The 14,222-nt window shown below is 39.1% G+C and overlaps 1 protein-coding gene across 1 annotated transcript in view; it reads left to right on the forward strand.

Moving 5' to 3' along the window:
• The first annotated feature begins 3,650 nt into the window (after positions 1 to 3,650).
• Positions 3,651 to 14,222, forward strand: part of LOC101276337 (ATP-binding cassette sub-family A member 17-like) — a 60,504-nt gene continuing 49,932 nt past the window's right edge. Inside the window, 1 exon segment of the mRNA XM_049699400.1 lies at positions 3,651 to 13,959. Within this exon segment, the coding sequence (XP_049555357.1) occupies positions 13,879 to 13,959 (81 nt within the window). The 5' untranslated portion in view covers positions 3,651 to 13,878.

Below are 14,222 nucleotides of genomic sequence, written 5' to 3' on the forward strand. Positions count from 1 at the left end.
AATGCAGTTAGGTAGATAAAATTTTTCAAAATATGGAGTAACTTTTCAAAGTTCCTATAATTGTAATATATGTTTTTATAAGGTATTCTAATAATATATAAGGTAGAACATGGAAAGAAAGAGCTCTCCTCTCTCAGCATTGAGTGCCACTCAATGAAGACAATTCTTTTAAAGGACCTCAGTGGTATAATGTGTGGGAACTACTGTTTTGAAAGTTGTGCTTTATGTTTGCCTAGTATTCTAAAATATTATTCTAATTCAGTTACCTTTTATAAGTATGAGATTACGAAATTAAAAGAAAAAAAAACCAGAATTCCTCCGTGGTGAGGTGATAAGTTAGATAAAACATGATGATAAAGAACAAGCCATAGGAAATAGGAGGGTGGTGTGTTTCAGGAGTCAGGGGCTATCCAGGCAGGGGCACAGCGAGTAGCCAGGCCCTGAGGTGTTTGAGGATCTGAAAGTCATCAAGGGAAGCTGAAGTAAGTTGAGAGAGTTAGATGAGGTTTGAAATGTCTGTAGGAGCCACATAATGCAGAGCTTTGCAGGCCTTGTTAGAGTGTTAGGGTTTTCTTCTACATGCAGAAGGAGCCATTGAAGGGGTTTTAAGAAGACAGGTTATGCTGCAATGTAATTTGTTTTAAAAAGGTTTATCTGGTTATTCTCTGGAAGAGTGATTGGAAGGGACTAGAATTTGCAGACATCAGGAAGGGAAATATGCCTTGCTAATTGCCAAATCCAGTGCTTTCTTTCCCATCTTCTTTTCTTTGTCCTCATTGTGACAGGGATGCTTTCATCCATCTCTTTGGAATTCTCTACTGCTTTGAATGCTGTGATACTGTAATCTTCATCTATTTTTACCTCCCTGCCATTTCCATTGGAGTCTTCCTTGCTCACTTTTTGTCCTCAAACAGTTTAATGCCTTCTTTTCCTCCCTCTCTCCTTATTACAGAATGATACATGACACAATGCAGTGTTTAATGTAAAAAGTTAAAGTTCCCATCCCTAATCCCACTTCCCAGAATTCTTTGTTAACTGTTAGGGATGTATTTTTCTGGAATTAAAAAAATTTTTTAAAGCATCTTAAAATTTACAATAAATACAAGAACTCCTTGCACTGAAAATTTCAAACAGTATAAAAAGATAATAAAAGTTAAACTCCCCTCTTCATGCCATTCCCCTAAGCAAATCCTCCACCCTAGAAGTAAGGACAAACAATAGTTTGACGATCCCTTCCAAACTGTGGTAGACTTCTGGGTTTTTTTCTTCACAGCATCTATCGACCCTTTTGATATATGCACAGCCTATTTCTCCCTGGAGGCCTGATCCCTCTCCCACTCTGAGCCCATGATGACTCCACCCTGGGCTCAGGATGAGTCATGTAACCTCTGTCTACACCAGTCTGCACTTGGCAGTCCCCTTGCTATAGGGATTCGTCCAGGGAAGACACATAACTCAGTAAGACTCAAGGAAACACTTAGATTTTTTCCTGGGAATTTCTGGGAAAAAGATTATTGCTGTTCTGCTTCTGGTAACACGGCAGACTAGGTTATTTGGACCAACTCTCTTTCTGAAAAACAGATGGCTGGATAAATATTTAAATATGTTCTTAAAAGTATTAAAGAACTAAATAGACAGTAAGAAACCATCAAGACAAACAGCATTGGGTAAAAATATTTTATTTCTTGATCCAAGGGGTAATTACTTAGATTTTAATTTTATAATTGTTCATTAAACTGAACATTTGTGTTTCATATGCCTTCCTGTATGTATGCTATTTTGTGCAATTTAACCAAATATGTGTGTATGTATATGTGTGTGTTTAAAAAGAAACCTAAATAAGGCTAAGGAAACAAAAGAACAACAACAACAAAAAAAACCATATATAGGATAAAAGGAAAATTTACTCATAATTCTATCACCCAGATACAAGTGCTGTTTAAAACCTCACATACACCCTTCCTGCCCTTTTTCTAACAAAAATAGGATCATTTTGTATGAACTCTTTGTAACCTACTTTTTATTTACTGTATTGTTAAAATATTTCCATATTCTTAGATATTTTTCTTAAGAAGGAAAGAACCCAGAGAGGTCAGTGGAGTCCTCAAACTGCTTCTTATGAAAACTGCATCATATGAGGGGGAACTGAGATGTAGTTTCAAGCCTTGTAAGGCACAGAGGGAAAGAAGAAAAAGTCAAGGCTCATTCAGGAGGGACGTCTCACAGGAGACCATCTCCCCATAGAGCTGGGATCCCAAATGCCTGTACTCTTAGTGTAAGGTTGAGCCAGAAGAAAACACACCTCATTCCCACTCCACTTAAAATAGCATCCAAAATAAAATACCTAGGAATACATCTGACCACTAAGATGAAATACTTGTACACTGAAAACTACAAAGCATTGCTAAAATAAATCAAAGAGGTCTTAAATCGATGAAAAGACATCCTATGTTCATCGATTGGAAGACAATATTAAGATAGCAATACTCCCCAAATTGATCTACAGATTCAATTCAATCTCTATTAAAATCCCAACTGCCTTTTTCTCAGAAATAGACAAATTTCATATGAAATTGCAAGGGGCCTCAAAATGCCAAAACAATTTTGGAAAGAGTTGGAGGACTCACACTTCATGATTTCAAACTTACTATCAAGCTATAGAGATCAAAACAGTGTGGTACCTGCATAAAGATAGACATACAGACCAATGGAATAGAATTGAGAGTCTAGAAACCCATACATCTCATTACCAAATGATTTTTGACAAGGATGCCAAGACCATTCTATGAAGAAAGAATAGTCTCTTCAACAAATGGCACCAGGACAATGGGATAGCCACTTGGACTTCTTCCTCACTTCATTCTTTATGATGGCTGAGTAATACTCCCCACATTTTGTTTATCTATTCATCTGTTGATGAACATTGGGTTGTTTCTACCTTTTGACTGTTGTGAATAATTCTGTTATGAACATTCATGTACAAGTATCTGTTTGAGTCCCTGTTTTCAGTTCCTTTGGGTATACACCAAGGAGTGTAATTGCTGAGTCATATGGTCATTCTGTTTAACTTTTTGAGGCATCATCCAACTGTTGTTTTCCACAGAAGCTGCACCATTTTACATTCCCGTCAGCAATACACAAGGGTTCCAATTTCTTTGTAGAAATATCTATTCAAGTCCTTTGCTCATGTTTTACTTGCATTGTTTGTTTTTTTGACATTGAGTTGTAGGAATTCTTTATGTATTTTGGATATCAATTCCTTAATAGGTATATGGCTTGCAAATATTTTGTTCCATTCTGTGAGTAGTCTTTTTACTCTCTTGATAGTATCTTTTTTTTTTTTTTTTTTTTTTGCGGTACGCGGACCTCTCACTGTTGTGGCCTCTCCCGTTGCGGAGCACAGGCTCCGGATGCGCAGGCTCAGCAGCCATGGCTCACAGGCCTAGCCGCTCTGCGGCATGTGGGATCTTCCCAGACTGGGGCACGAACCCGTGTCCCCTGCATCAGCAGGCGGACTCTCAACCACTGTGCCACCAGGGAAGCCCTGATAGTGTCTTTTGATGCATAAAACCTTTTAAATTGTTGAAGTTCAATTTATCTATTTTTTTCTTTTGTTGTCTGTGTTTTTGGTGTCATACGTAAGAAACTATTGCCAAATCCAAGGTTATGAAGATTTTCCACTAAGTTTTCTTCTAAGAGTTTTATGGTTTTTAGCTTTATGTTTAGATCTTTGATCCGTTTTGAATTAATTTTTGCATGTGGTATAAGGTAAGGGTTCCACTTCATTCTTCTGAATGGCGATATCCAGTTTTCCCAGCACCATTTGTTGAAAGACTGTCCATTGAATAGTCTTGGCACCCAAGTTAATTATATTTGTGAGGGTTTATTTCTGGGCTCTCCAATGTATTCCATTGGTCTTTATATCTAGAGTTTGAGAAAGATTGGTGTTAACTCATCTTTAAATGTTCGATAGAATTCACCAGAGAAGGCATCTAGTCCTGGGCTTTTCTTTGTTAGAACAGAACCTGAGAGACCTGTGGGACACCATCAACCACCAGCATACACATCATAGGAGTCCCAGAATGACAAGAGAGAGAGAAAAGAAGCAGAAAAAATATTTGAAGAAATAATGGCTGAAAACTCCTCCTAATTTGATGAAATACATGAATCTACAAACCCAAGAAGCTCAATTAACTCCAAGCAAGATAAACTCAAAGAGATCCCCAGTAAAAGTCTAAAATTCCTATTGTCAAAACTCAAAGACAAAGAGAGCATTTTGAAAGCAGCAAGAGAGAAGAGACTCCCTACATACTCAATAAGATTAACAGCTGATTTCTCTAGAGAAACCATGGAGTCTAGAAGGTAGTGAGATGACATTCTAAATCTTGAAAGGAAAAAAAAACTTTTAACCAAGAATTTTCTATCTGGAAAAACTATCCCTCAAGAATGATGGAGAAATTAAGACATTTTTGGATAAACAAAAGCTGAGAGAGTTTATTACCAATAGTCCTTCCTTTCCCTGCTAAAGGGAGTTCTTCAGGCTGAAATGAAAAGTCACTAGACAATAACTCGAAGCCATAAGAAGAAATAAAGACCCCTGGTAAAGGTAACTAAAGCCAATGGCTAATGGGCATATGAAAAGATGCTCAACATTGCTAATTATTAGAGAAATGCAAATCAAAACTGGAATGAGGTATCACCTCACATTGGTCAGAATGGCCATTATCAAAAAGTCTAGAAATAATAAATGCTGGAGAGGGTATGGGGAAAAGGGAACCCCTGTTGGTGGGAATGTAAATTAGTGCAACCACCTTGGAAAACAGTCTGGAGGCTCCTTAAAAAACTAAAAATAGAATTACCATATGATCCAGCAATCCCACTCCTGGGCATATATCTGGAAAAGACAAAAACTATAATTCGAAAAGATACATGCACCCCCAATGTCCATAGCAGCATTATTTGCAATGGCCAAGACATGGAAGCAACATGTGTCCATCAACAGATGAATGGATAAAGACGATGCAGTGTATATATAATGCTATATCACTCAGACATAAAAAAGAATGAAATAATGCCATTTGCAGCAACATGGATAGACCTAGAGATAATCATACAAAGCGAAGTAAGTCAGACAGAGAAAGACAAATATCATATAGTATCACTTACATGTGGAATCTAAAAAAAAATGATACAAATGAACTTATTTACAAAATGGAAACAGACTCACAGACATAGAAAACAAATTTATGGTTACCAAAGGGAAAGGGGAGAGAATAAATTTGGACTATGGAATTGAGAGATACACACTACTGTATATCAAGTAGATAAACAAGAAGGATTTACTTGTTACAACAAGGTCAGAAGCTCTTGCTCCAGCCTCAGAGTGCTGTATTTATATCTCGGTGTGGATCCTGACCTTGAGCAGGTCAATAGATTCTGTATCCATTTCCCCTTATGTGAAACTGGAAAATGATAGCACTTATGTCATAACTTAGTTATGAGGATTAAATGGGATGTAAAATGCTGAGAATAATACTTGGTATATAGTAAGAACTTAGTACATGTTAGCAATTATTATCACGTTTTACAAAAGAAGAAGCAAAGTCAGAGAAGTTATAGAAGACCCAGGGTCAGCCATAGTTCATGTAGTCAGGGTCAGTGAAGGGCTGCCTGATGCCTTAACTGTGGCTCTTTCTGTTACATATGCAATCCTTACATTTTCGATCTGTATTCTCTTAACTTCCTGGAAGGCAAATGTTTGCATTTATTTTGCGTTTTTCTCCCAGACTTCAGTTTGATTGGTTTATCTCCAAATCTGGAGCCACTATACTTAGAGCCTGGGAAACCTTGAATCCTTGACCCATCATTTACTAGTTCCATGACATTGAGCAAATTTATTTAATGTGGCTAAGCCTCAGTTTCTTCATCTGAAAAACAGAGAGGTTATGAAGATTAAATAAGATACTGTATATAAAGTGCTTACCCAGTGCCAGGCAATGCTCCATAGATGCTATATAATCTACCGCTTATCTTTGAAGAAGATGGTTTTTGTTGTAGGAGATGTTATTAATGCAGTATTAGGGGAAGTTTTAGGCAATTAAATGTTTGTGCTTTTTTGTAAGGATTGATTAATTTCTTAAGTGCAACAAATCCTCTTAGTCTTTTGATGGTGAAAGTGCAAGTATAAAAGGTTTCTATCAAAATTTCTTAAAAGACTGCTTCCCTTCTGAAATGCTGAGACAAATGCAGAGATGCTTTCCTTACCATGGCAGGGAAAAGAGACTTGCATTATACTTCTTTGTGCATTATTTTTTTATTTTTTTAAAAAATTATTTTATTGAAATATAGTTGATTTACAATGTTGTATTAATTTATGCTGTACAGCAAAGTGATTCAGTTATACGTATATATACATTCTTTTTTTAATATTTTCATTTTATTGGAGTATAGTTGATTTACAATGTTGTGTTAGTTTCAGGTGTACAGCAAAGTGATGCAGTTATACATATACATATATTCATTCTCTCTTAGATTGTTTTCTCATATAGGTTCTTTGTGCATTTTAAAAAATTTATTTATTTATTTATTTATTTTTGGCTGTGTTGAGTCTTTGTTGCTGCATGCAGGCTTTCTCTAGTTGCGGCGAGCGGGGGCTACTCTTCGTTGTGGTGTGCGGGCTTCTCATTGTTGTGGCTTCTCTTGTTGCAGAGCACGGGCTCTAGGCACGTGGGCTTCAGTAGTTGTGGCACGTGGGCTCAGTAGTTGTGGCTCACGGGCTGTAGAGCACAGGCTCAGTAGTTGTGGTGCATAGTCTTAGTTGCTCTGCGGCATGTGGGATCCTCCCAAACCAGGGCTTGAACCCGTGTCCCCTGCATTGGCAGGTGGACTCTTAACCACTGCGCCACCAGGGAAGTCCCTCTTGGTGCATTATTGATGAAACTCTTCATTTTTCCCCTCTGAATTTGCAGCTCATGTTGCAACTGCCTCCAGAGGCATCATCTTCTTCTTCACCTACCTCCCATACCTGTACCTCGCTTTCAGCTACAACCAAAGGAGTCACTTCCAAAAGATTGCCTTTTGTCTCCTCTCCAGTGTTGCCATGGCACTGGGAGTCCGATTAATCTCCACATATAAGACAAAAGGTGAACCTTACCTTTCTCAAGGTAAACTGCCTTGATGTTTTGCCATTTGCTGACAGGCAGAGTTGACCTTCATTGCCAAATAAACATAACTGGCTCATTTTATTCAGTGTTCTGAGCATTTACAGTATACTTACATCTATGGTAGGTACTGTAAGAAACACTTAAGAAATGTAGAATGACGTTTACACCATGCAGCTTACAATGTAGTTTGGGAGAAAAACTAAAGCATGTAAATGATTATACACCTATATAGTTGTATAGATCTAAAATGTATAGATTTATGATTAGAAGTTCAAATAACACTTTAGAACTTTACAGATAATGTAGTGCTATTACAGATACCATATTTTATTCTCATAGGCTTCAGAGTTAGTCTTCTTTCACAAGTTGGTCTAGGGGGCCTTCCATCAGAGATGTTACAACTTCCACACTTTGGAGTTGAAAGTACAATGTGAAGTTTTCATTTGTCTCATGTTTCTGGAGTTTGAAGAATTCCCCACAACATCTACAGTCATTGCAGAAGATTGCAGCCAACATGTCAATCAAAATGTAGGATGCTGGGACTTCCCTGGTGGCACAGTGGTTAAGAATCCACCACCAAGGCAGGGGACACAGGATCAAGCCCTGGTCTGGGAAGATCCCACATGCCACGGAGCAACTAAGCCCCTGCACCACAACTACTGAGCCCGTGAGCCACAACTACTGAGCCCACATGCCACAACTACTGAAGCCCACATGCCTAGAGCCCGTGCTCTGCAAGAAGAGAAGTCACTGAATGAGAAGCCCGCACACTGCAATGAAGAGTAGCCCCTGCTCGCCGCAACTAGAGAAAGCCCATGCGCAGCAACGAAGACCCAACACAGCCATAAACAAACAAGTAAATAAATAAAATGTAGGACCCTGAGGTCTGTGGGGTTACAGTACTTCTGAATGGAACAGTTTCCCATTTCGGTGGTACTAAGATAATCTGCTCTGAACACTCTAACAAGTGCCTTCATTGCTCAATGTTAGCTTTTATCACCAGAGTCCAGGTCCCAAATGATAAAGCTTGGTTTAGCAGCAGATAACAGGGATAGGAGTTATAAGTTGGGTCGAGTTTGTGGGTCCCCTTACTGCAATTGGGATAATCTCCAATGTCCTGGTTAGAGGCATCACCTACCAATGAATTTCTTTATTAAGTTTGGATGGTCTAAATGGGTTAAGGGTGCTTAAAATTTAATAAAGGATGTTAAGTTGACCAGAATTTATTGAAAGTGAGTGGTTTTCTTTAACAAAGCAATGTTGAGACCATGATTTACAAATACTTATGGAGGAAAAGTATATTTGAAATGGTATATCTGATTCCTTACATGTTAGTGAATGAACGTAGATGCTTTATGGAGCCTATCTGTTGAAATTGAGGGAATTTAGGTAGGTGGTTGGACTGGATGAACGGTGTGTTATGTTCAGTGTTCATTCCTGAAAGACACAGGATAGCCCATAAATGGTGTCTAGTGTTACAGCTGAAGGAAATACAAATGCATATGATCATAAGCAGGTAGGAATCTCTAAGAATATAATTGATGAAATGTTAGAAATCCGAGGATAATATTTCTTATTTAGAATCCTCATACTTTCACTGGATTAGGCTTTCCTATTCATTTGACCTATCTGCTCAAATCAGATAGCATGCCTTCTAGTGAGTGAATAAATAAAATTACTATGGGGCTTCCCTGGTGGCACAGTGGTTGAGAGTCTGACTGCCGATGCAGGGGACGCCGGTTCGTGCCCCAGTCTGGGAAGATCCCACATGCCGCAGAACGGCTAGGCCCGTGAGCCATGGCCACTGAGCCTGCGCGTCTGGAGCCTGTACTCCGCGATGGGAGAGGCCACAACAGTGAGAGGCCTGCGTACCGCAGGAAAAAAAAAAAAAATTACTCTGTACATTTTCTCAGTAAGTCTAGTGCAGTGCTTTCGGTTTTAATCTTGAGCAGGAATCACTATATACAACATGAATCAGGCCTCTGGTTGTATGGCAGAAACATTTTGCCCTCTTAAAATCAGAACCTGCATGCTTGTGGAGCAACTGGGTTTGTCACTTGAAATTTCCATTTATTGATTTGTTAATTTATTATTTACTAGATTGATTTTAGTTTTTAAGAGGCCCAGTAAATAGCACCCTTCTCCCCTCCTTAGTTTCTGAACCAGTTGAGAAACAATACAGAGATGTCATCTTATTAATACCCAAATATCTTTTTATAACTAATAAAAAACTTAGTGGATGGGTTATTATAGATGCTCAGATGGGCCTTTTTATCTCAGCTCCTCAAGCTTGTCAGTGCTGTCTTGTAGCCCTGACTAATCTTGTTTCAATCTCTTCCCTTCCACAGGTATTGATCTCAAGGGTATTCCTTAATAAACATCTTGCATACTAAACTCCATTTCAGGGTCTGTGTCACAAGGAACCCAACCTGTGACTATTGAATTTATCTCTGGGACCCCTATTAATGTGAGAGAGGTCTCCTATTTTGCTCTCCACCTGGGTGGGACGCTGGGCCTTGTTGTTTAGCTCCCTTGCCTTGAAAGGCCATCCGAATGGAAGCCCAAAGTTTTCTTGTTAGTAAATGACCTCTGAGCAAAAGAGTTCCAGTAGGAAAAGAGAGAATAGGGCAGAGAAATACATTTGAAAAGATGGTGGCCAAACCTGTTCCAAAACTGGATTTCAGGAAGACCAGCAAATCCCAAACAAGATTACAATAAGAAATCTACATTAGACATACAAACATAAAATTGAGCACACCAGAGGTCAAGAGAAAAATCTTAAAAGTAGCTGGAGGGGAAAAAAAAAAGACATTGCTTTTCAAAGGAGCCAAGAGTGGGAGCCTGAAGATAGTGGCTTTATACGTTGTATACAATAATAATGATGATGATAATGATGATGTCTTTAGGATTTTTTTAAAAAGATAGAATTAAAATACATAAAAGGGTTTTTGAGGAGATAAAGTCAGAAATTAGTGGGGGTAAATACTTTTTGGAAGGGGAGTAAAGATATTGATTAACTTTAGACTTTGCAGCAATGTACCAGGTAATTCACTACTGAGCCAACCAGGAAAAGGCTAGGAACAATGTATAACTTTCAAACTTAATAGAGAGAAAATGGAATAATCAAAAGATTGGTTGAGTCAAAAAGAAGTGGTGTGGGAGAGGAATTATGTCACATGGCCTCTTCTACTGCAAAGGGGGATGAGAAGTCAGGGAAGAAAAATCATGATCAAAGAGATGTGAGGGCAGGTGAACTTTGCCAGATTCCTTTCAGCAGCAACCTGCTCTCAAACACAAATAAATAAATTGTGGAAAGAAGTAACAGCTAACTCCTACCCAATCCAAACTCCAGCAGTATTTTTGTTTTGTTTTGTTTTTTAAATAGAACTCGATGAGCTGATTCTCAAATGTACATGGGAGTATAAAGGACCAAGAATAGCCAAGAACTCTTGAGGAAGAACAAAACAGCAAAACTTGTTTTACCGGATTTCATGATTTATCATAAAGCAATGGTAATTAAGATTATGGTTGACAAATAGACTAATAGAACAGAAGAGAAGGGAGAGATAAATGCATTGTTAAATATCAGAGATGATACTTCAGAGCAGTGGGATTTAATAAATGGTGCTGGAGCAACTAAAGAACCTTATGGAAAAAATTGAAATTGGACTTTGAATTCACACCATATGCAGATATCAATTCCAATGTAAAAAAACTATAAAGTGGGGCTTCCCTGGTGGCGCAGTGGTTGAGAATCTGCCTGCTAATGCAGGGGACATGGGTTCGAGCCCTGGAAGGTCCCACATGCCACGGAGCAACTAGGCCCGTGAGCCACAACTACTGAGCCTGCGCGTCTGGAGCCTGTGCTCCGCAACAAGAGAGGCCGCGATAATGAGAGGCCCTCGCACCGCGATGAAGAGTGGCCCCCGCTTGCCACAACTAGAGAAAGCCCTTGCACAGAAACGAAGACCCAACACAGCCAAAAATAAATAAATTTTTTAAAAAAGTAACAAATATTAAGTACAATTGGTGTCTTTAAAAAAAAACACTATAAACTTTTTTGGAGATGATATAGGAGAGTACATTCATGTACTTGAAGTAGGAAAGATTTCTTAAACAAGACACAAAAATAACTAACCATCAGGAAAAGACTGATAAATAATGACATTAAAATTAAGACACCATGAAGAGAATGAAAGGAGAAGCTACAGAGTGGGAGAGGATGCTCGATACATTTAACCTGCAAAAGGCTTGTATCCAGAATATTTAAAGAATTCATAAAATCAATTATATATCATACTTTATAGTAAAGAAAAAAACAGGCAAAAATAGGTACTTCATGAAAAGACATTTCCAAATAGCCAATAAACATATGCAAGCTAGAAGAAAATGAAGTGACATATTTAAAGAAAGTACTGAAAGAAAAACCTTGTCAACTCAGTGTTCTATATCCAGGGGAAAATTAGGGAGAAATGAAGACTCTCTCAAACCAAAGTGACAGAATCAATTGCTGGGAGACATGACGAGAAATGTTGAGTTCTTCAAGCAAAAACAATATCATATCAGACAGAAGCTTGGATCTGCACAAAGAAATTAAGAGCACTGAAAATGGAAGATACAATTTATTTTGTCTTTTGTGGAGGTTTCTGGCTCTAAAAGAGAACTGACTGTCTAAAGCAAAAGTGGTAACAATGTATTGTGTTTATAGCTTATGTGAAAATGAAATGTATGACAACAGTAGCAAAGGGTGGGAGGGAAGAACTGGAAACTGGAAATTGTTGTAAGATCCTTATGCTACACATGAAGTAGTATAATATTATGTGAAGATAGACTAAAGATGATTTTAAACCCTAGAACAACACTAAAAAAATTTTTAGAGGTATAAGTAATAAATCGATAGTAGAAATAAAATGGAATGATTAAAAAAAAGTCCCCATTAATGCAACAAAAAGAGGAAAAAAGAAACAAAGAAAAGTTTGGACCAAATAGAAAAGAGCTGGCAAAGTGGTAGATTTTAATCCAACCAATAATCACATTAAATGTGAATAATCTAAACGTACCAATTAAAAAGAGTCAGTTTAGATAAAAAGGCAAAACCCAACTAGATGCTGCCTACAGACAAAGATGATGGTGAAGTTGTAAAGGGGGTGTGCACATTTGGGGTTTTGGGGGTTATTGATTTGGGTGGTAGTTGTACAAAGTACTTCCTGTGTAATTGCTTGTTAAACTCCATTTTATATACTTGATATGTATATTCCCAATAAATAAATAAAGTTAACTGGCAATCAAATGTCTGCTGAGGTAGGGAAGGAGCCTTGTCTCTTTCTTCTTTTCGGACACTGCAGACTTACACTGAACAAGGATGCACCTGGCTTTCACAAACTAAGTGTGCTGACTGTTTATGGCAGCTGAGGTTTGCGAGACCTGTCTGTAAGCCATGGTGAAAGGCAAGGCTCTCGATTGGCACAAAGACAGACACAAGTCATAGAATCTCATCTCAGGAAGGGCATCAGAGGTTTCCTGGCCCCTCGCCCCTCACAGCGTGGCCTGTGCTCCAGCAGCATCAGAACCCTCAGAGAGCTTGTTAGGAATGCAGACTCCCAGGCCCATCCAGACGCACTTAATCAGAACAAAATCCCCAGGTGATTAGTAAGCACGGGAAAGTTTGAGGAGCACCGTTCTAGCCCATCTGTCTGCTCATCAGTATTTGAATGTCTCCTCTGGTGTTGCTAGTTACCACCTCCTCAATCCTGCCGTGTGGCAACAGATGCAGGGTATCTTGGATGCTTTACATGAGAAGCTTAGTCAGCTTGCATTCAGATTAGACACTTGGCATCACAAAGGATACTTATCTTTATACTCACCCAGGAATTGGTCCCAAGCCCATCCTCAGCACTCCTTTCTTCATGGCATATGTATGTATTGAGCAGCTGCTGCATATGAGGTCCTGGGTCAGATGTTGGAGATACTGAGATAAGCTGACAGTCCCTGGCCCCAAGCTGGGGTTGGCAATAAGTGAGCAGTTTCACAGTGCGGAGTGAGACCTTCAATCCTCACAATTAGCGCAGGGTGCCCCAGATGCACGTGGGTTAGACATATAACCCAAGAGAGTGAGTATACATGCTTGCTGGGGAAGGAGATACCTGTGCTGACCTACCAAGTAAGAATTAACCAAGCAAAGAAGGTGGGGAGGAGTAGGAAGGGCTTACCTGACAGCATGTGCAAGAGTGTGAAGATGTGTCTCAGATGACCAAATTTCCACTTCTTGGTGCCAAAGAATCATTTTGGCAATAATAAGAATGTTTTATTGGGAATTCCCTGTCAGCCCAGTGGTTAGGACTCAGTGCTTTCACGGCTGGGCCCAAGTTCAGTCCCTGGTTGGGGAACTAATATCCCACAAGCTGTGTGGCATGGTCAAAAAAACCAAAAAACAAAAAAAAGTTTTACCTTCTTTGAGAAACCAACAGCTAGCTTTTCTTTTCCTGTGCCTAACTTTTGTCCCTTAATACCCCAGACATGAATAGTCCAGTCTTCTCATTGGCTTGTTCTCCAACTGTTTGATTGGAAAGTTCTGGTAACTTTTCTCTGTCTTCGATGTGGTGACTGTTTTCCTTCCTTTGGAATAGGCACAGGCATCCAATAGAGGAACATGGGCAGTATAGGAGGAGAGTTTAACTTCACTCAGGTGCTGCTGATGCTACTGCTGGACTCTTAAATGGCTTGGTGGCCTGGTATGTGGAGTCTGTCTTCCCAGGGGCTGTATGGTACACCCAAACCTTGGTACTTCTTTCTCATGGTGAGTACCGATGCTGCTGTTTTATAGATTGACATTAGAATTTTTATAGCTCGTCATCAATATTCCTATCCCTCTTTGTGGTGTTGGTTACAACCTCAAACTCCTGGAAATCTAAGTGCAGTTCTCTAACCTGGATTCACCCCAAACCTATCAACTTGTGGTTGCCAAGGGAGCATAATTAATGAGTCTGACTCTTGCCCCACTGCTGATACCCTGTGCAGAGTCCCCTTAAGAGTGCCTGTGGCTGTCTCACATGTGCCCAC

The sequence above is a fragment of the Orcinus orca genome, chromosome 16, assembly GCF_937001465.1.
Source record: "Orcinus orca chromosome 16, mOrcOrc1.1, whole genome shotgun sequence".
Classification (NCBI taxonomy): Eukaryota; Metazoa; Chordata; class Mammalia; order Artiodactyla; family Delphinidae; genus Orcinus; species Orcinus orca.